Genomic DNA, 23,879 nt, shown 5'->3' with positions numbered 1-23,879 from the left:
TTTGAGCTGAGAATTCCTATTTCATTGTTGATCAGAAATTGACTTTCTGCCAACCTGTGTACATGTCTAAGTCTCCAAACCTCAACTCATTACTGACCTCGGGCATACCCTAAGAAGACAAAAGTCCGACAAAGATATGAACTCCAAATCTTTCGGACAGACCTATAGAATGTAAGCATATAATGACCCAATAAACATTTTTGTAAACTCTTGTCTTTTTCTGCCTCAAGAACCGCCACCCACATATGCCAGGACTCTAGACTATCCTGACGAAAAGGAATAAAATTCCCTCCTCTAATTGGTTACTTACACTTGGTTTCAGTGTTATTTGCTCATTAACATGTCAGCCATTCAGTTTTTATAAAAAAGTGATAAGTTAAAATTCATCATGAATTGTTCCTGGTGACACTTTCTTTGTGTCAACTGGAAAAGCCCAGAATGAAGATGGCAAACTGTTAACATCTCTCTCCCTCTTGGCAAAAGCAGAAAATGATGAAATACAATTTCCAATAAAATGATTTGATTGTCCCAAAATGGCTAAATCAACATGTGGATCATCATTGTCTTGTTTAAAAGCTTTGACCTATAATAAAACAATATGTTATTTGTTATAAACTTTTATATATAATAAATTTTATATTGTGTTCAAGATTTCTCTTTTTGTATTCACCTTTAAATACTTTAATGCTTCATTAATAGCATTGATCATATGGTCATTATCTGATGCTACAAACACTGAACGAGCTTTCACTGCTTTCACCACTCTCTTTAATTGTTGCAAGATGGTGTCTTTAGATGGGAAGCATATTTCATTAGTAGCAAAACCATGTTCATTGTTATATCCTAGGCATTGAGGGGCTGAAAACAATAATGGGCTGTGCTGAATATGTTCACAGGCTCTACTCTAAAAGAAAAAATCTGTTTAATTAACAAATATTTGAAAAAACATTTCACGAAAATAAATATGTTTCTTACATTTTACATTCTATGAACCACTTACTATTACAATTACATTCTATGAACCACTAAACTATGCGCTACTTTCTCTTTGAGTTTCATTTCCAAATGTGACACACTAATTTTAAATTATTCAAATTTATACTTAAAAAATTAAAATTTCAAGGGAATAACAATGGATTTGATTTATCTAATAATTCAAATTAATCAGATTCAACTTATATAACTTTAACTATGTGTTCATCATTAAATATTTTGGCAATGAAGAACTCTAGTAATCAAATCTACAAAGGAAAATTATTTACTGAAAAGTAATTCCATTCCAAGCATTGTATTTACTGTTGATTTCTAACAAAACATTAAGTACAATTTGCCTTGAGCTGAGCAACTTGTGATATTATCCTTTAAGATAATTGATGGACAAGAAATACATATAATTTTATTAATTAATAAATTCACTTATAAACATATTCAAAATGTAACTTAAAAATACTAATTAATTTTGAATCATTTGTAATAAGTTTTTATTAATGTAATAAGTTTTATTAATGTAATAAGTTTTTATTAATGTTCAATATTAAAAAAGTTTGCTCATAATATTATAAACAACTTTATCAACATTGAACCTTAATAAAACCCCTTACAAATATGCTCAACAGGAAAACACTTGGAATCAATACTGAAAATTTCAATTTCAAAATAATTTTAGATATTAGATAAAATGATAAATACTATTAAAAAATTGATAAAATCATTTGTTTAAATTTTATAATTTATAGTGTTTATAGTTAGCATTTCTAATTGTGTACATTTTTAATATTTGCTTAAAGCAGTGTTTTTCAACCTTCTTGAATACGCGACCCCTTTACAAGTTAAAAAATTTTGGCGACCACTTTACAAGTTAAAAAATTTTGGCAACCCCCACGGCCATATTAAAACTATGTCAGTGATTTTAAAAACTACATATTTAATTTTCTTTCTGTTGAGATTTAAATATCGATCGAAAAACTAATTGTACTGTAAAATAAACAGGCACAGCCTTCTCACTGAAATTGTAGTTTTTTTTTATTGTAGTGTAGGACCTACAAACACTTGTCTTTTTCTTTTACCCGCAACCCCCCCGTGTATGGCTTTGCGAACCAGAGGGTCCGACTCACAGGTTGAAAAACACTGGCTTAAAGCAATGTGAACTGTGTTTAGTAAAGAACTGTCACTGAACTCTATTATTTTAAAAAAATATATTTTGTAATTTAGAATGTTTCATTATTATGAATTAAATGCATTACACCTGTGATGACATTTTTAAAGCAAATATAAACATCTATTAACCTAATTTTTAGATTAATGCTAAATAATTGCCAGATTACTTGACATTTAATTAGTAATTAGTAGCATTATTATTGCCTGATATAATCTGGCAATTGTTTGGCATTTTTTCTAATGTTTATATAGTCTTAAGCTTAAAATTTTTTTAAGTTTAGCACATACAGTAGAACGTCATTTATCCAAATCAATTGGGGACTGGGGTTGTTCGGATAACTTATTTTTCGGATAGCCGATTGTGTACGAAAAATATATTAACCTATCCCATCCTGAAATTTTTCTCTGTTGCGTGTCGCTTTGCATTAAATTTTCGTCGATGTTAAGCCTAATGTAAACTTTTTTAAATAATAAACGTGGCTATTTTATCGTTAAAAATTATTTCTTTATTTTGTACAAACAAAATAAATATATTGAAAAATATAAAAACAATAAAAAATTATACTTCAGAAGTTAATTTAGTATCAAAAACGTAAAATATTTCATTAGCCCAGGACATAGCCAAAGATTGCAGCGCCATATCACTAGCGAAAATTAAAATTTGCCAACTGGAATTCTTTCGGATAAATGATGCTCTACTGTATTAATTTTAATCCTATACGAATTACTGTTTGATTAACATTAAACATTATACTTACCCAATCAATTCCATTTCTAAGATGGATTCCAATAAAACCACCTGTTGGTAAAGTTGATTTAATAAATTTAGTAGCTTTCTTTTTAATGTTATCACTCCATTCAAGATACTGATGTAAATCTCGATTTTCTTTCTGCACAGGAAAACTAGCTGGAGCACCAGTAAAAGCTAATACAGGAAACTTCTCGGATGGATACCTTTACAAATTAATTATTGAAAATTATTTCAGATATTTCAAATTTAACAGTGAATAAAGTTCTCACTTCACTCACCTTTTATTCCATTTTTCTGCCATGTTACGATAGTAAATATCATAATTTAATGGTGAATAAAATTCAGAATTATCAAAATCAATATTGAATGTATCCCAAAATGGTCCAAAAGGATTTCCATCTTTTGCATTACAACCATTTCCATTTCCTCGACTAGTAAAACAAAAAACTAAGAAAAAAAAATAATATATATATATTTTTAGTTTCATCATCATTAACAAACATATCATCATTTATTTAAAACTTATTTTTCATGTTTGGATTTAAATACAAACTGATGTTCTTCACTTTATATTTCAATCTAAATATGAAACAAATTTATGTAATTATAGCATTAATTACAAGGTGATTCAATTGAATCTGAACACTTATTATATGGAATATCTCTGTATAAAATGAAAAAATGAGCATGAAACACAAATGGAACAATTCATTAATATTTAATGAAACAGTGACCAAAGTATATTTTACATTATTATTCAAATGTGCATCATGAGGTATTAAACAAAGCACGTATTCACTTGTGAATGAATAACCCTGTATATTTTAAATTATTTACATATATATATGTTACTGTGAATGACCGATATCTGGCGAATGTCAACATTCTCCGGTGATTGTCAGCATTCACACAGTCGTTTCGTGTATGTACAAAATATTTGCTAAATATCATCATTTCTCACTTACACCGGCAAATGGCGACATTCAGCATGCACTGATGTAAATGTTGAATAAAAGTATGTTTATTACATTAAGACAAAAAATGCAACTTTTTAATATGTCAAAATAGGAGAAAGCTTAAGTAACAGCACATGTAAATAAACTGTTGAAACTAAAACTAACAGTACGTTCTAAATCATTAAAGAAAATAATACAATAATAAACTTACACATAAATTATGTGATTAACAAATAATACAACTCTAAAACCTTTACGATACAGCCATCGGACATCGATACAACCTTCGGACATCTTTAATGCCCTTTTTCAAGGGCATTAAAGATGTCCGAAAACGTTTGAATTGAGATAATAAATTTGGCTTTATCGTAAAGGTTTTAGAGTTGTATTATTTGTTGATATATACAGTCTACGAAGAAAGTGATTATGTGATTAACGTTGTACAATCTTATTTATTGCAATAACTTAAACTGTTATGACACTTTGAGTCCCTTGCTTTTACAACTGCATTTATTTGTGGAACACTTCTTTTTGCAATGACAGCGTGTACAGTTAGACCTCCCTATAACACTGTAGATAATTCCATGTTATATGAATTCCATGTTGTACGAGTCATTTAGATTTTACAAATACGTGTGCCGTGCTGTGAACGGGCTCACATATTTGTAAAATCTAAGTGACTCGTACAACATGGAATTCATATAACACAGAATTATCTACAGTGTTATAGGGGGGTCTACTGTATAGCCTTACCCTCCACTTTTCAAATTAGCTGTAGCTGCTTCCCTCAGTGATATTTCTTAAGAAGAAATCTCATCTATGAAAAGTAACTTTACAAATTATGAACTGATTACGTTATTACGTTATTATGTGATTATGAACTGATCTATTAATGGTGTCTTTTATTTGGATATCGACAATGCCTTGTTGACGACCTCTCTCATCCTCCGCCACTCGAACTGTCAAACCGATCCCACCTCACAGGATCAAAAGAACAAAAACACCATCCAATGACAAAGTGGGCGATTTCCACCAAACCGTTGCCGGAAAAAGAGGTACGACATTGTCCTACTTCCAGCTATCCACAAAGGATTTGGCGACAGACTGTCACCTCTCTATCGACATTGGCTTCTCGGGTGTCGTTTCGACCTCCACCAAAGCTTATCTGTGCTTGTCAACATACACCGGCGATTGTTCGAATGCATAATAATATAACCAAAAATTCTCTACTTTTGGTCTTTCACAGTAACATATATATATATATATGTTACTGTGAAAGACCGAAATTAGAGAATGTCGACACATACAAAATACGTTGGTGAAAGACCGAATATTTGGTTATATTATTAATCATTCGAACAATCGTCGGTGTATGTCGACAAGCACAGATAAACTTTGGTGGAGATCGAAACGACACCCGAGAAGCCGATGTCGACAGAGAGCGCAACAGTCTGTCGCCAAATTCTTTGCCGTTTCCTTCTGTTCAAATTGGTGATACCATTCGAATACAAGTCCCTGATGTCAACTGTGGCTGTACAGATGCCCAAAATGTGTTGGCGGTTATTGTTGGAATAGAAGACTCTGACTTTTATAAATTAACAAACAAAAATGGTACCCTCAAGCAGCTTTATACCCGTAATGAGTTCATAATTTGTAAAGAAAAGTTACTTTCCATAGATGAGATATCTTCTCAAGAAATATCACTGAGAGAAGCAGCTGCAACTAATTCTAAAAGTGGAGGGCAAGGCTATACACACTGTCATTGCAAAAAGAAATGTTCCACGAATAAATGCAGTTGTAAAAGCAAGGGACTTTTGTGCAATTCAAAGTGCCATAACAGTTTAAGTTGTTGCAATAAATATGATTGTATAACGTTAATCACATAATTTATGTGTAAGTTTATTATTGTATTATTTTCTTTAATGATTTAGAATGTACTGTTCGTATTAGATTCAACAGTTTATTTACATGTGCTGTTACTTAAGCTTTCTTCTATTTTGACATATTAAAAAGTTGCATTTTTTTTCTTAAAGTAATAAAAATACTTTTATTCAACATTCACCATCAGTGCATGCTGAATGTCGACATTTACCGGTGTAAGTGAGAAATAATGATATTTAGAAAATATTTTGTACATACATGAAACGACTGTGTGTATGCTGACATTCACCGGAGAATGTTGACATTTGCCAGATATCAGTCATTCACAGTAACATATATATATATATATATATAATTTAAAATGGTTGTATTCTTTTTTGAAGACCCTGAATTTATATCTATTGGTATTGAATTATAGCAATTCTTCTTATTACTTGAATGTAATAAGCACAATGAAATGTTGACATAAAATTTTGTGTTTACATGTTCACTTTTGTGTTTACTATTTTCATTTTGAACAGTATATAACAAAAATTTTTTCACGGAGAGTAAAGATGATATAAATTTAAATTTTTATACCAACACTGGATATACACATATATAATTACAATGTGATACATGTTTATTAATAAACAATTGTATATTAATACAGTGATATTTCAGTTTTCGTCAATAATCCCTCAGAAAAGAATCAGCAAAATCCAAAACTGAGAAAAACTGAGACAATTACTTCCATATGAATCCAATTAATTCCAATTAATTCATTACAGACACTCCAAAATACATCTCAAAAACACATTTTATAGAGAATAAATATAGTGTTTAATACTAAAAACAATAAGAAATTAATATAAAAATAAATATAAAGTACTAATGTAAAGAATAAATGAACATTTAGCATGGCATTTGAACAGCTGCTGGCTCTGGAAACTTTCTTTTGTCCCATGATGGAGCTAAAAGGAAAGAAAAGCAATGGAATTATTTGGCTTTAACTCTCTCCGCCCTGTGGGTACTAAGAGGGCCTCTTTTAGCAAGCCCCTTATGGGTTCAGCAAGGCCCACAATGGGGCATCTGGGTGATGACGGACCACTCCACAAAAAATTCCTAGGGAATTTTTTCCCTTTCCACATTTGATCCTGGCAGCCTACCACTCTGGGGAACCCAGAGTGGTAGGCTGCCAGGTGGCAATCCAGAGCAATCAAGATGGCAGCCTACCACTCTGGATCTAGGCAGTCTACCGATCAGGTGGCAACTCAGAGTGGTAGACTGCCACCTTGACTACTTGGCCATCCTGCTATCATAGAGGAATTGTTTGGCTAGACACACAGAGTAATGTTCACACAATGAGAAACAAGGCCAAACTTAGCAGGAAACACGTGGGTTGCCATTTGTTTTCACAAAATTAGCAATGAGGTCACATGGGCACACCAACATAATCTGAGAAAACTGATGAAAACTGAAGCAAATTTTTCGCGAAAAAAATCTATGAAACCTGAAACTGACAATAACCGAAGTCAACGAAAACCAAGGTATTACTATATAAGCCAAATGATCTTCAGATTTTTTCGGGCTATAATATGACTAATTTTAATAAATGTATAAAAAGTAATTTGAGAATGTTCTTTTCTTCCAAAGCATTCCAAATTAAAATTAAAATTAATTAATTATTAAATGTATCATGAGATGGCAAGCCTCTGCCTACTTGTCAAATTACTTTATATATAATTATTAAAATTAATCATATTAGCCTGAAAAAATCTGGCAGACTGCTTGGCTCATATTAAATATTTTGGATTAGTTGATATGATGTTACTATTAACATACTGTAGTACATTTTAACTAATACATTATAAAATTATAGAATTATTTTAAACTAGCAGATGAGCCTGGTGTTGCTCGGACAAAAGGTAATGATTGAAGTTATTAGATTATAGATGCTCTTACCTGTTTTCACCAAGTGCAAGAATTAGGTCACCCCTCTTCTGAGACTAATTAGAGAATTTTTAGATATCTGCTTATCACACTGGGATAATGATAAATAAGACTCACTGCAACCACTAACCAGTGCATAGTAACACTAAGTAATAAATAATAAACGTTTTTGCAACTATTTCTGGGTTCTTCTTCAGGTTTACTAAATTTGAAAAATAAGCTGAATCTTCCAGAATCATTCATAAATATAAATGAATGATTCATTTATATGAATCATTCATTTATATTTATCATCATTCATAAATATAAATGAATGATTCTGGAAATCGAACATTAAGATGAAGAGTTCGAATAAAGCAAACTTATATACATGCACTCACTGTGTCAACTTTATTTATGATAGAACACTAAATATCGTTGAGAATTTTTAGAAGGGTCTAAAAATATGTTCGATTTCCCACATAAATGCAAAAAAGGCATCTAAAATAAGCCCAGTTCTTCAAGATAATTCTTAACCCTCTTTCTCACCCCCACGATGGGAATTTTAAAAAATCCCTTCTTAATATGCATTCTCATGGCATACCCTGTTAAAACGCAATGAAAAACACAAAAAACCACATTTAAAATATTATAATAGAAGCTGAGTTTTTCAAGGTAAGCCTTAATCCTGTCCCTCTCCCCGCGGGGGGGAATTTCAAAAAATCCCTTTAGTGTACTTTCTCATGACATACCCTAACTGTGTACCAAATTTCAATTTTCAACTCCTAACAGTTTGGGCTCTGCACTTATTATTATCATCATCATCAGCCCATCTTTATTTTATTGTAAGACATATAAAGCAATATACTTTATATATCTTATAATATAATCAAGATGGGACTCACTAACTGATTGACATTAAACATTTGAGTGGAAGCAGACTTTGTACTGAAAAAATAAATAATCCAACAGAAAAAAGACCATTATGTTAGAATAAACCAACTGTCAAAAAAATTAAATATGTTATATGAAGCATCTAAATTTAATATTGAATGTTTACAGAGCCAGCAAATGAAACATTTGAAGTGCCATCTGCTCTATTTTTGAAAAAGTTTATTATTAATTTGCTCAAATTTTTTAGATTATGTTTTCATTTTCCTTACTAATAATTATTTTTCATTAAAATGCTTTGATATATATGTTACCGCTAAAGCTCGAAAGTCGTTAATGTGTACATTACCTAGCTAATCTGCAGATTAACTAGGATGATCTGTTAAAGTTGCTAAAATTGTTCTATTTCTCAAATTACCTAGGTAATGTGCAGATTATCTAGGTAATCTGCAAATTACCTACTAGGCACTCGGTAAAGTGAAAATAAGATCTTTGCTGGAACAACAGCAACGTTTCTGTATGCTTAAATTAACATATTGTTCTTTATTTAATTTTCGATATCTAAAGAATCAAGTTAATACAATCAAACAATCAACAAATTAGTTGATAGAATCAATCATCAATCAATTAAAAAACACAAAAAATCAAACGATTTGAAATATTAATACAATTAGGAAATTATTATATAGATTTCTATACAGATACCTATACCTATGGAATTTCGGGACTTTGAGTATCTATCTGAACTGAGGGGACCGAGACAACTTCAACAATACCCTACTTTTGGACCGGAGACGAAAAATAATAAAGTTATCATACTTTTTCTGGTGATTGCATGATATAATTGTGCAGTTAATGTTACNGACGACTTCAACAATACCCTACTTTTGGACCGGAGACGAAAAATAATAAAGTTATCATACTTTTTCTGGTGATTGCATGATATAATTGTGCAGTTAATGTTACCTATGGTGATTAAAATGGTGGCTCGTCTCTGATTCCAGCAAACAGAAGAAAAGAAACAGTGGGAAAAAGAACTATTCTAATAAATTACCATAATTATTACCAACCAAATTATTAGAATAGGTTAGGTTAGGTTTGAACGTGCGTCCCCACTGTTTCCTTTTTTTCTCTTTGCTGGAATCAGAGACGAGCCACCATTTTACTCACCATAGGTAACATTATCCAATTGTGCTTACTTATTAGTGCAATCTAAAGATTAGTGACACTTTGAATTTCATAGCAATTGGTTTTTGCGACAAACACACCTATTTGTGGTACATTTATTTGTGGCAAAGATCTTATTTTCACTTTACCGAGTGCCTAGTAAGTAATGTGCCGATTACCTAGATACTCTGCACATTATCTAGGTAATCTGAGAAATGGAACAGTTTTCACACCTTTAACAGATCATCCTAGTTAATCTGCAGATTAGCTAGGTAATGTACACATTAACGACTTTCGAGCTTCAGCGGTAACATAAACATTAAAAACTGTAAATAATATATAAAGCTCCAATGCAGGGCTGCCCAATTCATTTTGGAGGCAGGCTATAATTTCAATTACATGCCAGCCAGTGGGTCACCTAGTAAATCATACTTGCTTACACTTATGATTCTTCTATAAATGGATAGGTATTTGAATCAAACAAAGCTTTAAATTGCACATGTTTTAATAATACCTAATAAAAATATATCAATGAGATCTATGAAGGGGCTTATTAGCTAATAATTTTTCAATATTAGGTGACAACAATTTAATTTTAATAGACAAGTTGACTCAAAACTAATAGAACAAATGTATAAATGCATAGGTTAGGTATTAACAGCAATGTGGTGGTGACTTAAGTCATAGTTCATTCCACGTTCGACCAATTGACCAATCACGTGCGGTTGGCATTATTGGTAGCACCACGCATGGTGACAGCTGACCACTACTGTGGGCGTGCAAATTCAAATGCGTTGGTAGGCCACTTTGTGGCTCACAGGCCTGGGTTTGGGCAGCTTTGCTCTAATGTAATACAAAGAATTATTATGATTTACAAAAATATACAGAGAGCATCACAAAAGAAATGCTAAATGCCAAGATAAACCACTGATGACAGAAAAGAAACTACTATTGATATTAGAAAAAATTTCAATATATTTTATAAAACAAGTTGACAATACCTCCTTATTAATATGTTATTATTAATGAGCCCAAAAATATTAGTACAAAATTGGATAATACAGTAGAGCATCGATTATCCAAATATCAATCAACTGAAATGTCAATTAACCAAAAGCTTTCCAGTCAGCAAATTAAATTTCCGCTAGTGTTGTAGCGCTGCAATCTTTGGCTATGTCTTGGGCTACTCCAATATTATTTTTGTTGGTGTGCGTGTTTTATCTGGCAGCACTGGTGCAACCATGAGAGGGTACTTAAGGACGTGCCAGGATTTGAATAAATTTCAACATGGAATAGGTTAATATATTTTTTTGTACATAATCAGTTATCTAAAAAATCAATTTTCTAAACAACCGCAGTCCCCAATTGATTCAGATAATGGATGCTCTACTGTATATCCAAAAGCATTTAGGTCAAAGTAGTTTTGGATTTCTTGGTAAAGATTTGTGCTAATAATATGATATTAAACTATTTCTCATTTACATAAGAATATAAAAACAAAAGATATATGGGATGTTCCATTGTAACGGATGTAACATACACAGTCCAGATTTTTCAATAATCTCATTTAATGTGAAAAAGTTACTGCTCTTAAAAATAAGAGACTATTGTAGCATTGTTGTGTGAACTAGGACAAATAATATAACAGTGAGTTACATTTGCTATCTTAATAAACTTTGGTGAATATTGGTTATAAAATTTTGTAACAGATGTAACATGAAAAGGACACTACATTTTTGGTAGCTAATGAAATGCCAAACTTCTCTGAAACTTTATATTTTTTTATTGCACAATTCGTATGAAACATATAACACAGTATCAGAAAAAAAGTAAAACCATTGGAACTTTTATAAAATTATTCATTTATTGATGGTCATGTGATAATTACATGTAACGGATGTAACATTAAAAATGTAACGGATGTAACCTGCAACTCCAATGTACTGTACAAATTCAGTTAAAAACCATAACCCCTCTAGAGTTAACAGGAACAGGAGGATCAACCTTTTTTAATACATTATCTGATTCATACCATATCTCATCCTTTCTAGTTGGCCATACCCAACCTCTCCTAGTAGGCTGCATAGCATTGACCAGCATATCGCCATTTGAAGCTATTTCATTTACAGTCCCATAAAATTCAACGTTTTCATACAAAACTGCTACATAGTCTCCAACACAGATGTCTGTAACTGTTTTTTCTTTATTTTTATCAACAGTATAGCTTGGGCATGCAAACACATTTTTCATTGGCCACACAAATTCTCTGGGGTAAATTTCACAGCACTGAAAATCAGATGTGCTTCCTAATTGAAAATAGTGCAAACCTTTTAGCCCAGGAATTGCTGGAATATTTTCACTTGTCCACTCAGGTCCCTTCTCTTCTCTGCAGGCTTGAATCTTTGTTTTTGAGAGAAACAGTACTTTAACTTTGTCAGATACATTTTTAGCTACTTCAAAGAACTCCTCTGCACTGTTGATGACATTTTTTCCCTGAAGAATAATTCTCCATACAGCTCTCTTAATTGTGCCACCAACACCATCAACTGGACCCTTTCCATGAGCTGTCCCAAAAAAAGTCATAGTGATGGAACTCAAACTGGGATGAACAGTCTTTGGCTCACAGACAAGAGAAACAATATACCTGTTCTTAAACTGGCTAGGAGCTCCATCTGAGCATATATGGAGGGTGGAAATATGTGCATTGTTCTTCAAATGTTCTTCTAAAATAAGCTGGTTACAACAAAACACTGAGAACTTATCATGTTGCAAGTCATCACTCACTACTACATAATTTGTGCTAGAACCATTCTGTGTTATAACACAAGTGTATAGTGTAACCCCTTCAGATACCCAGTGAGCAGCCATTATTTCATTCTGCTGTCGAATCGCAAAGTTCTCCGAATAGTCTACCTGCATCACTGCTTCTTCTGAGCTCAGATTATTTTTTAGGAACTTCATTGCTCTTAGCTGAGTCTTTGCAATAAAACAGTGATGCCTCATCATTGTCAGCTGTTCAGTAAGAACTTCAACTGCATATTTTGCAGTAGACTTTATGGCTTCTTTCTTGTTCTCTGAATCCCACTGATAGTATATAATTTCATCATCAGATGAAACATTTCCCATCAACTGGTCAACAAAGGCAGACACCTTATCACATTTTGTGCATTTGTTCAGGCAACAACTTGGTACCCACATGCAAACAGAGTTTCTCACAATCTCATCAAGTGTAGGTAAGTTGAAACCAGCATTTTTAAATCCATCTAAAAGTAACTGGAAGTTCTCGTGATACTTGCAACAGCAAACATTGTGGTCTTTGTGTGATGATAATTTCACATGTGCAGGTCTTAACTTTGCAAATAATGATTTTCCTACTTTAACCCCAGGATGCTCTTGCTTGAAAAGTCTATGTGCCTCCATCACAGTCATATTCATAATTTTTTTTTGTATCGTTTCCTTGGCACCATCCTTACGAACTGTTACATAATCCTTCATTCCTGGACATTGTCGTGATATAATGTCACTCTCATAACATGCTACAACCAATCGTTTGGTCTCATTATCACTGTCCTCTCGTGTCTTTGGCTGTTTTTTAGTTTCAATTCCATACTGAATTGCTAGTTTTTTCACAATTGCTCTCTGCTTTCTTGGTGATACAGGTAAAGCTCTCTTTACTCTCTGGACTGCTTTCCCATATGACTGCGGGGTGATGAAAGACTTTGAAGGGCTCTCATTTAAGGACAAGTCCTGATTAGGATTAAGTTCTTTTTTGCGTTTTCTCATAGCTCTCATCCTCTCTCTTGATTTTGCTGCCTCTGAGCGTTTCTTACTAGCTGTCCAGGATTGTCTACGAGCTTTCTGGTCTTCTGCATTTTTTCTTTTCGTTTCAACTATCTTTTCTAAGCTCATCTTGGCCCTATACTTTCTCATCCTCTCTGCAGCTGTCATTGCTACTTTTTTGCCAAGTGGTTCTGGTAAAGCTGCCATCTAAATAAAAGAGAAAATTAATGAAATATAATATAACTGATGTAACAACCTCTCCTGTTACATCCGTTACAATGCACTTGTTACATCATTTACATGCGTAATTTTCTTAAGCATTACTTCAATCATCTTTGCATGAGGTTACATTTAAATGTGATGAAAATCATTAGAAGAATGTGTAATTACAAAGGTTTCAGTAACTTAATGACCAAGATATAGAGAAGTTTGTAATAAAATGTAACGGATGTAACAGATCAATAGCTGATCCATTTCATTTCCATTATATCCACAAGGATTCTAAATTATTATATTTTCTACAAGGATTTATAATCTAAAGATACTTACTTTTTACTATTATCAACAAGTCATCCAGACTCTCAAAGTAACAGAAGAAAATAGTTTCCTTTTATATGCTCAAATGTTCAGTCACCATGTGCTGCAAAACAACTTTTGGAAAAATCCAAGATGGCGCCTGATCATGTGACTAACTGTTGCCAAAAATATTATTTTTTTACATTTAGAGATATGATAATATCATAGGAGCAAAAAAAAGTATTATTTAGTGAAAAAAATTTTCACCCTAGAATGTCCACTTTTCCATGGAATTACCCATNAAAAATCCAAGATGGCGCCTGATCATGTGACTAACTGTTGCCAAAAATATTATTTTTTTACATTTAGAGATATGATAATATCATAGGAGCAAAAAAAAGTATTATTTAGTGAAAAAAATTTTCACCCTAGAATGTCCACTTTTCCATGGAATTACCCATATACTAAAACTAAAAGTGAAGACAAAGACCTTGAAACAGTCAGCTTTTTATTCACTTTCATGTTCGAGATACATTTTATGATGATGTGAGATCCAACCTGTATGCAAACTAATTTTCCACTTTCCTCCTAACTTTTTGACATATTTTAAACAAATTTAGCACCTTACCGTGAAAATAACATTGTCAGAAAAACAGAATCGAATATCTCATCAACGATAGAAACTTATAACTCTCCTCTTTAATGTAAACATTTAAACATCTAAACAATGGCATTCTCACTCTGAAAGACTTATAGTTTACAATTACAGTCCAAATTCATCGTTTTGTTGTGGCCCCAGGAACAACTTTAACCTTCATATCTGCTCCAATGACATTTATCTCCCACAACAGTTGATCACATGACAAATTTTCCTACAGCGAAGCTATAAAAGTCCCTTCTCCCCTCGCTTCAGGGGAAGTCTCTCATCTATGGCTAGTCAAAGTGATTCAGGTCTCAAAGGATTTTGGATTGTTATAACTTTGTGCATCGATCTTCAATAAAAAGGAACAATATTTTTTTCTCCGTGGAATTATCCTAGAGGTATGAAACAATTAATGTGAACTCTCCCTCTGTGTATTAGGAGCTAGCAAACCAAGTTAAAAGTTTTTGATGTTAGAGTTTGTAATCATTAATTTTTGTTTAATATAATAAACCATTGTTTCCATTGTTAAATGGTGTCATTTACTCGCATATCGCCTATGCCTTATTGATGACCCCTCTCACCTCCTCCACTTGACCTAATAAGAGATCCCGACCCCTTGGGATTGAAACGCATAAACAAGCCATCCCCTGACAAGTAGGCAGGTCTACCAGGTGTCCACAATGACATGACCTGTCATTTTAGACTACTTAGTCAACAAATATTTAAAAATTTCTTTAAAATATGAAATAACATATTTCCAATTAAAACAAGGCTAAGAATACTTTCCAAATCAGAATGGAAACAAAACAGGTGTCTTCTATCTTTTCATCCAACAAGAACTAGTACCATTCTATCACTTGAGTTTAAGTAGTAGTATGGTGATGTATGAATAGAAAGATAGAAGATAGCTGTTTTGTTTCCATTCTAATTTTGGAAAGTGTTTTTTAACCTTTTTTTTAAATTGGTTGTTTATTTTTTCATGTTTTAAGGGAATTTTTAAATATTTGATGAGTGAGAAGCTAAAAAAAAGTCATACAATTACAAAACATAAAAGTGAATAAAAAGGAAACTGTTTGATAAACTTTGTCTTTAGTTTTGGTTTTAATTAATATTAAAATTACCACCAAATAAATTTTATAATTGGAAAAAATACATATTTACAAGAGCTATTTTTAAAATAAGGTCTGTTTTTTAATAAGAAGAAAAATACTGTAAATATCATTAATATATTTTTTCCCATATTCTACATACTTTTATCTACTTTTCTACATAATTTCCATTTTTGTTCAAACATTTGTCATACCGCACAAAAATTTTTTAAATTCCAACTTCAAAGAAATCTGCCGCCTGCCACCGGAAGACATTAGGCCATGCTGCTTGTCTTGTATGGCACAGCAGAGTTTTCTGAAGGTCGCAATAAGCATCAGAATTGATTGTTGTACCTCTTGGCATAAAATCCACTAACAAAGTCCCTTTCCTGTCCCAAAAGACAGTTACCATGATCGTTTGTTAATCCAAACACAAATTATGTATCGTATTTATACAGACACTTGGCAAATCACAGAATTAAATTTTATTCACCTGAATAAAATTTAATTTTGTGATTTGCCAATTAAATTTTATTCAGTTGAATATAATTTAATTCTGTGATTTACCAAGTGTCTGTATAAATATGATAAATAATTTGTGTTTGGATTAAAAATTACTGGCACGGTTTCAAAAATACCAGAATGATTTTTCGTGCTGAAATCAAATAACAGATTGTATCTTACAGTCGGTGGGTGACTCAATTTTCTTAAACATTATAAACTTCTACAGTTCAGCACACAGACAGACAATACAGCTGCAAATGGCATCTAAACATGCACAAAACATGCTGAAAGCAGATGCTCATGCACACTGCTGCAATTGCGTGTCATTCTCACTCTCATTCACAAATGGACCTTATTTTAAAAATAGCCCTCATAATAATATAAATGAGTCAGATATATATTTTTTTATTTTTTTTATATAGAGAGGTTATATATTTTGTCATAAATCTTCATATCTCCTTTTTCTACATCATGAAAATCCATGATTCTTAGATTTTTATGATAAACATACATTGGGATTGAGTCATAAATAATTTCCTTTTCTAAAATGAAATGTATTTACCAATAAAATGTATAACAATAGATTTTAATCTAATATATATTCACTGTCATTATTAATGACTTCTTGCCCATTTTCCAGGCAATTTGTCAATTCTCCTTGCATAAAATTTTGGTGGTTTTCAATCAAAAACTTCTACACAAACTCCTGAATTTGGTCATCATTTTAGAAGTATTAACCATTTAAAGCATTTTGCAGTGCCTGGAAAATGTGAAAATTTGTTGGTGCAAAGTCCAGCGAATATGTTGGATGAGACAAAACAGACCAACCAAACTCCAAAATTTTTTCTTGAGTAATCTTTGTTCTGTGAATCCTTGCATTGTCATGCAATAAGGTGACTTTCTTTCTGTTAAGAAGTGCAGGACACTTACTTTTCTTGAAATTTTAGCCAAGGCTGTTCTAACTGTTGGATGTATACATTTGCAGTAAGTTTTATTGCTGCATCAACTAGCAACAACTTGAAATGGATAATTTATTGACGATCCATTATACACACAAAATTTTTCTTCCATGCTTACTGGGATTGTGATCCAGTTGAGGCCAATGATCCTTGTCAATCTAGTCTTTTTGAATGATATTTTCACATATGATCCATTTTTGAATCTTATTACAATTTTTGCCAAACAGGATTCATCTTTATGCCAGGGGAAAAAAGTAGCTGCTATTGACCTTAGGTCAGCATTATTCCATTTACTGAGGTTATAAGTAACACAAACTCCCAGCTTACTCATCTTTCCTAGTTTTTGAGATAACAATTGATGGTTGATTGGGATGTGTTCAGTTTCTCTGTTAACTCCTTCATTGCTTGCCATGGGTTCTTCTCAATCAAGACCTTTAAAACTGTCATTGAAGTTGAGAAGTGGCTTGGTCTTTGTTCTCATAAGGACAAATCACTAGAATGGAACTTTGTAAACTACTTTCAAACTGCTCTATCTGAAATCACTCCATTGCTGTATAGACTACAAATTTTTTTTTCTGCTGTTTCTCTAGTATTGTTGCCAAATTTATACTCCCACAACATAATATTTCATATATGACCTTAAAATGTTCCATTTCAAATGGCTTCAAAAACCATTTTTTATCAAATATATGACACTTTATCTTTAAAATTTGGATCAGAGGCCACTAATAAAACTTAGTTAAAGCAACATATCATCTTGAAAATATTTAAATGACAACAAGTAATTATTTATTTTGACATTGCCTCAATACCAAGCTGTAATTTTTAATTTAATTTAAAATAAATACTCTCCACCTCAAATTAGTAGTGGCTTGCCCCTGTACATCATACTTTTACTTTAACAATAGAGTCATACTGGTCATCTATCTAACATCTTTCAGGGGAAAATTTTTGAATTGAAATAAATGTGACAGGAAGTTCATATATCGTTACTCAGGACTTCCTGCCCTAAAGGTTTCTATATCTGGCCTCATCTTTCATCTATCTATTCAATAACTTCATTCTAGAGATTAAGGAAAGACAGACAGATGGATGGACAGAGGAACAGACATTTATGGGTCTACAATTTTTTTTTCAAATTGCAGTCCAATTACAATTACCTTCAATTGGAAATTATTTATGGCTCAACCTATAACTGGGAGAGATTGAAATAAACTATACTATACTTCAAATATATTTAATTGTTGAATTTTTCTAAAATATTTTCAATAATTACCTGTTCTATTTCCAGGAGGCCAAACAGACAAAGCAAGATGTTTCATGAAATATTCCATTGTTAATACTCTATGAAATTTTTGAAGACTTTCTACATTAAAATATGTATCAAATGGAACTTGTACCTATAATAAAGTATAATATTTAAAAATTAAATTCTTCACTGACTATTTTATAATAATTAATAATATAAAAGTTAGTTTTTAACAAAATCTCATAATAGATGATGCTGTAGACAATTTTAATTTTGTGCTAGTATGTCTTAGTGCAGAAAAGCCCTATGTTAAGATGTGACTAGCAGATGAAAGCAAGCAAATTTGCCAAGTGATGTGTGAGCAAGAGAGAAGTGACGATGTTTCTTGCTCTCGTTAAGTACAGTTCGACTACACTGACACAAGTGAATGGGAGAAAGTGGCATGGAGATGATGATGTCACATGGTCATGATGAACTCATCATGGAGAAGCATGAATTATTGCACTGTATGAAAGTAAAAATCAAAATGATTTGACTACGACACTTACTACTAGCAAAGGAATAATTTTGTTATTAGGATTACTTCATAATGAATGCATAAAAGACAAAAGAAAATATGATGTTCCTCCTCTCTGGAAACAGTGAAAGGACAAAGAACTTTATTATAATTTGTTAATAAAACAGAATTTATATGACTTTATGTATATTTATATACATAAAGTCATAAATTCTATAGTTTGAAAAAACAGAAAAATCTTTTTATATAAACAGTAGATGAATGATATGATAAACCATCTCTTATACTCATGCAAAAGTGCATGCTCAGTATTCAACAGGAAGAGGCAAGATGAAATAAATATCAAACCATGTCAGATATTTTCAAGAGTAAGAATTTCCCTCTCATCAGTAAGATTTCTCACTTCTCTGATGTGCATGGTTTGTGAGAACTATATCACTTGCAACTTCTTGCTTGCTACTAGAGTCATGTCTGCATAGCTGCACCCTTAGTGCAATGCCAGAAAAGTTACACAACTTGTTGCAGGATTTTTTTTTAACATGTATCAATGGAAGCAATATTTGTAACCATATTCTGAATTAAAATAACAATGAAACTCAACTACATTAGTCACGATTTATTGTTAACAACAAACATAGTAAGGTAATAAAAATAAAATTTAATAATAATCATAAATTTTACTCACAGACTTGGAATATCCTGGCCTGTATTCGACCCAAGGAGGTAATATTAATGTTCGATTCAACCCATGAGCAAATCCTAAGGCCCCCAAGAAGTGATCTGCTTGATTCCCAAACCTTCCTAAAAATATATTATTTTAAAAATTAAAAACTTTTATCTCTATCCATATTTAAAATACTATATAAGTTACTATATTTTTTCTTAAAGAAAATAAGGCATTACAAATAATAAGACATAAAAACAAGTTTCAATTTCTTTACTAACTGCACTTATATTAATCACAACACCACCTTTTTTTCAATGCAGTAAACATTTATTTTAATTTTTAAATTTAATTTTAATAAATAATTGATTTAACATTAAAATATGTATTTCATTAAATATTTATAACTCTGTTTTTAATTAATTACATTAATAAATAACAGTTTACAATAATAATAATAATATCTATATATTATCTAAATATATAAAATTACTTGTCCTGACTGACTAACTGAATGATTGATTCATAATTGCCCAGAGCAAACCGCTGTACCTAAAGAGGTGAAATTTGGTACACAGTTAAGATATGTCATGAAAACGCACACTAAGAAGGGATTTTTAGAAATTCCTAGGCGGAGGGATGAGGGAGAGGATTAAGGCTTAACCAGAAGAAAAGCTTCTACTGTACTATTTTAAATGCGATTTTTGTTTTCAACTACATTTAATTTTCATTGAGTACTTAAATGTATTAAATTAATAACATTTCAGACATTGTTATAAATATTTTGATATATTTAGATTTTTTAACCAAATGTTCGAACCGTTTTAAATTCGAATTTGTTATCGCACATTGGTTCGATTATAGAATTGTGACCGTAGGGTCGGCACCTCTTTGGCGCCCTGTCAGGAGGGCTGAATCTGACACCACCGAGTCTCTGGGGGACTCGGAAATCGTGACGTTACGTCTAAAGATTCGCGAGCGGCAGCGTGTGAGCGCTTGGATTCGGAGTAGAGGTGAGGAGAGAGACGCGGAAGTAACTTACTCGGACTCCATAGTAACAAGTAAATAACGATTTTAATTAAGTCGAATTACACAGAGATACTAAATACTATCGGCATATTATTGTCCTTAAATATACTAGGCCGCGGAGAGAGAGAGAGTTTACAACCGAATCGCGGGTTGATAAATACCTTGTCGATGGACAGTTCTTTGAATCTTGAATGGACAGTTCTTTGATGGACAGTTCTTTGAATCTTGTCGTTGAATCTTGAATCAGAATCTTGTCCGTTCACTGGGGTGGAGGCACGGAGGAGTGTAGAGGCTTAATCCAGCACGAATGTTTTTCTCGGGTTTAATCCTGGTCGCGGTTTTAATTCGGTGTTACGGTTTTAATCCTGGGGCACGGTTTTAATGGTTTGGAGGACGACTTGGTTGGGCCGGCTTGAATGACGACTTCTGTAGAGGGACTTCGGATGACGACTGACTTCGGGATCGTTTTCTTTTCTCTTTTTTTTTCCTCTTGGGTTTTTTCCATGAGGTCAGGTGATGGCCTTTAACGGTCGCACGTCCAATATGGATTCTCCATCAGCAGTTCCTGGTGACACATCCCTGACTAACTTGATTCGACTCAACAAGGAACAAACTCCGTGGGAAATAAATTTTATGGCTTTTAGCCTAACTCGATAAAACGTTCGAATTTAACCGATTATATTTTCCAAATCTTAAGATTTAAAATAACACTTTATTGGGGGGTCTGTTCGTCCCTCACAGAATGATTGTAAATGTTCTAGAAAATTGATCAAATTGAAAACAGTTCATTTGATTCTTGGCAATTCTCATCATTCTCAGCGGTACGTGTTATATAACAATTACTATGGTTGTTGAAATAGTGACTATAAATGGGTTTTGCTTGCAAAATCCTCGCGGGCAAAGCCGCGGGTAACAGCTAGTATTATATAGTTTTCTACTGTGAATCTAGTAGAATCCATTTATTGTAACCACTCTGAGTCTTACCCATATTGATAACAACTGACTAACATTAAGCAGGATAAGTAAATAAAACTACAATTACCAAAAATTCTAGTTTTATTGACTGATATAGATCTATATGTTCATTAAATACATTTTAAACTTAAGATTTTGAATGTAATTTCTCAAACTATAGTTATTTTGTATAATTACAAAATAAAATAAAATAGTTTAATATCAAATTCAGTGAAATTTACCTTCACTTCTCTTATTACTTCTACACTATTTAAACAATATTTGATATCAGAACATGTACTACAATCTTTCTTAAATGCAATTTGATTATATGGTTAAATATCATATTCCAATTATCATATTATTATGCCATTACATTTTATACTATCATCTTTATTTTATATAGTGTTAATAAGTTTTTATAATAAATGTTTTGACTCTTTTCTGTTAATAAGATGCCAGTTGTAACTTTAATCTGATGCATGATTCTGTTATCTGTGTTGCTCTGCTAAGACTATTGCATTTAACTATTTAGCCCACATAATTGTGCCGGTTTTGAGTAGCCCACTTGACTGTTTATGAAGTATTTGATGTTATATAGTTTTAGGAAACGTGGGTGCTTGCCCCCACCTGGGTACTGACGTGCAAGTAATAGCAAGCACCAAAACATATGACTACATGCAAAGCAAGTAGAATAAGCAGTATACTGATACATATTAAAAACAGATCTTTGTCAAATATCTCACGAAGGGTCAACAATTCTGGGGTGGTGGGAAACCTGGCATTCAGAGCTTGAATCTTACCATATTCACTGATATCCTGTTAACAGAAAAGTACCAATGTTTCTCTTAAAGACAATGAAAGATTAAGAAAGGTTCCCAATCTTCTGTGCCTAGGAGATCCAGGGACAGAAGATTGAGGATCCTTCTATATAATTTTAAGACATCATAAGCTAACAACATCTAACTCTAGTTACAGGTTTATTTATAAATTTTGATATGCAATTGCAACAGTAAAATTTGTTTACTTTTTCCAATTTCAGGGCCTCTAGACACATGCTTCATTAGACAATCCAGCACTACTTGAAGAAACAATTTAAATATTACATCATATAAACAAATCATCTTAAACTTTTATTATAAGTTATTTAACACCATTCTTCATTTAGAGTTTCCAGGATGACTTTCTTCTTCAGGATCTATATAAAATTATGTGATATAACCTAATCCTCAATTTGAATGCTAGATTAATTTTACAAAAGTTTCTGTAAATTGAAACTAACATTTATATGGGAAATATGGAAATTATCTCCCTCTTTTCCATTAAAATGTTTACACAATTTCATTTCATGTAAAATTCTTATGAAACCAATCGATGTTGAAAATCAAGGATTAGGTGTACTTAATTAAGAAACAAAATTCAAAAGGCTAGTACCTCTTACCACGTATAACTTTTATGTTAACAAAATCTAGTTTTAAGAAACATTTGACAGTTACCAATCCAAATATTTTGCACTAAAGTTAAACTTTTAAATAATATAATCATCCTCAAAATTTAAATAAGATTATCAATTTGACGATTTAATTATGTTATGTACTGTACATTGAGTTAATGATTCTTTCACATAATTTCAATGATTAAGATTTTTAGAAATTTATTTCAAAATTCTGAATGCATAATTTAAAAATTTTTCTTGATAGAATTATACTGTAATGATGTTTGCTTTGTCTTCAATCATATTTTTATAATTATATTTTTCTTTTTAGAAATGTTTACTATTATACAACAAACCAGTTTATATTATACAAGACAGAATTATATGTCATATGTTGTTTATATGTACAGAATTATATATATTAATTGTATCTAATCTAATGCATTATGAATGTATTTAATGATTGTTATGAATTATTTAACAAAAATATTCAACTCAAAGTATTCCTTCATCGAAATCCCAAAATTCTGCAAAAAATTTATCATATAAATCTAATATTAAGTAAAAATTGAATACAAATTCTTATGAGTCACGAAAATTACATTTGTTTATGTTATTTAATAACAAATAAACAAAGAGATTATTTCTTTATTTATAAGGTAAATCTATAAAATCTCACCCATGCAAGGACAATAGACAATATAACCATTGCTGTCGACATCTATTGAATGACACGTTAAAAAGTTTAAAAATAAAATCAATATCAATTTTAAAACACATGTATTCATTGTAACTAAAGCCATGCCGCTCGAAAGTTGCCAGTACAA

The 23,879-nt window shown here is 31.8% G+C and overlaps 1 protein-coding gene across 2 annotated transcripts; it reads right to left on the bottom strand.

Annotated features, from left to right (window-relative positions):
• Positions 1 to 23,879, bottom strand: LOC111642551 (GDP-fucose protein O-fucosyltransferase 1-like). Of its 2 annotated transcripts, XM_023388906.1 has the most exons (8): positions 23,732 to 23,879; positions 22,645 to 22,695; positions 19,656 to 19,771; positions 18,481 to 18,604; positions 3,187 to 3,355; positions 2,916 to 3,111; positions 671 to 904; positions 1 to 583 (listed from the first exon to the last, which is right to left on the bottom strand). In XM_023388906.1, the coding sequence occupies exons 1-8, from the start codon at positions 23,853 to 23,855 to the stop codon at positions 377 to 379; spliced, it is 1,221 nt and encodes a 406-aa protein (XP_023244674.1). In that variant the 5' UTR covers positions 23,856 to 23,879; the 3' UTR covers positions 1 to 376. The 2 variants fall into 2 exon arrangements, with proteins under 2 accessions (XP_023244674.1, XP_023244675.1); XM_023388907.1 differs by lacking the exon at positions 22,645 to 22,695.

The sequence above is a fragment of the Centruroides sculpturatus genome, unplaced genomic scaffold (genome assembly GCF_000671375.1).
Source record: "Centruroides sculpturatus isolate CEXI.00-Female unplaced genomic scaffold, Cexi_2.0 scaffold1550, whole genome shotgun sequence".
Classification (NCBI taxonomy): Eukaryota; Metazoa; Arthropoda; class Arachnida; order Scorpiones; family Buthidae; genus Centruroides; species Centruroides sculpturatus.
Note: the sequence above shows the minus strand (reverse complement) of the source record. Positions and strands in the feature narration are given on the sequence as shown.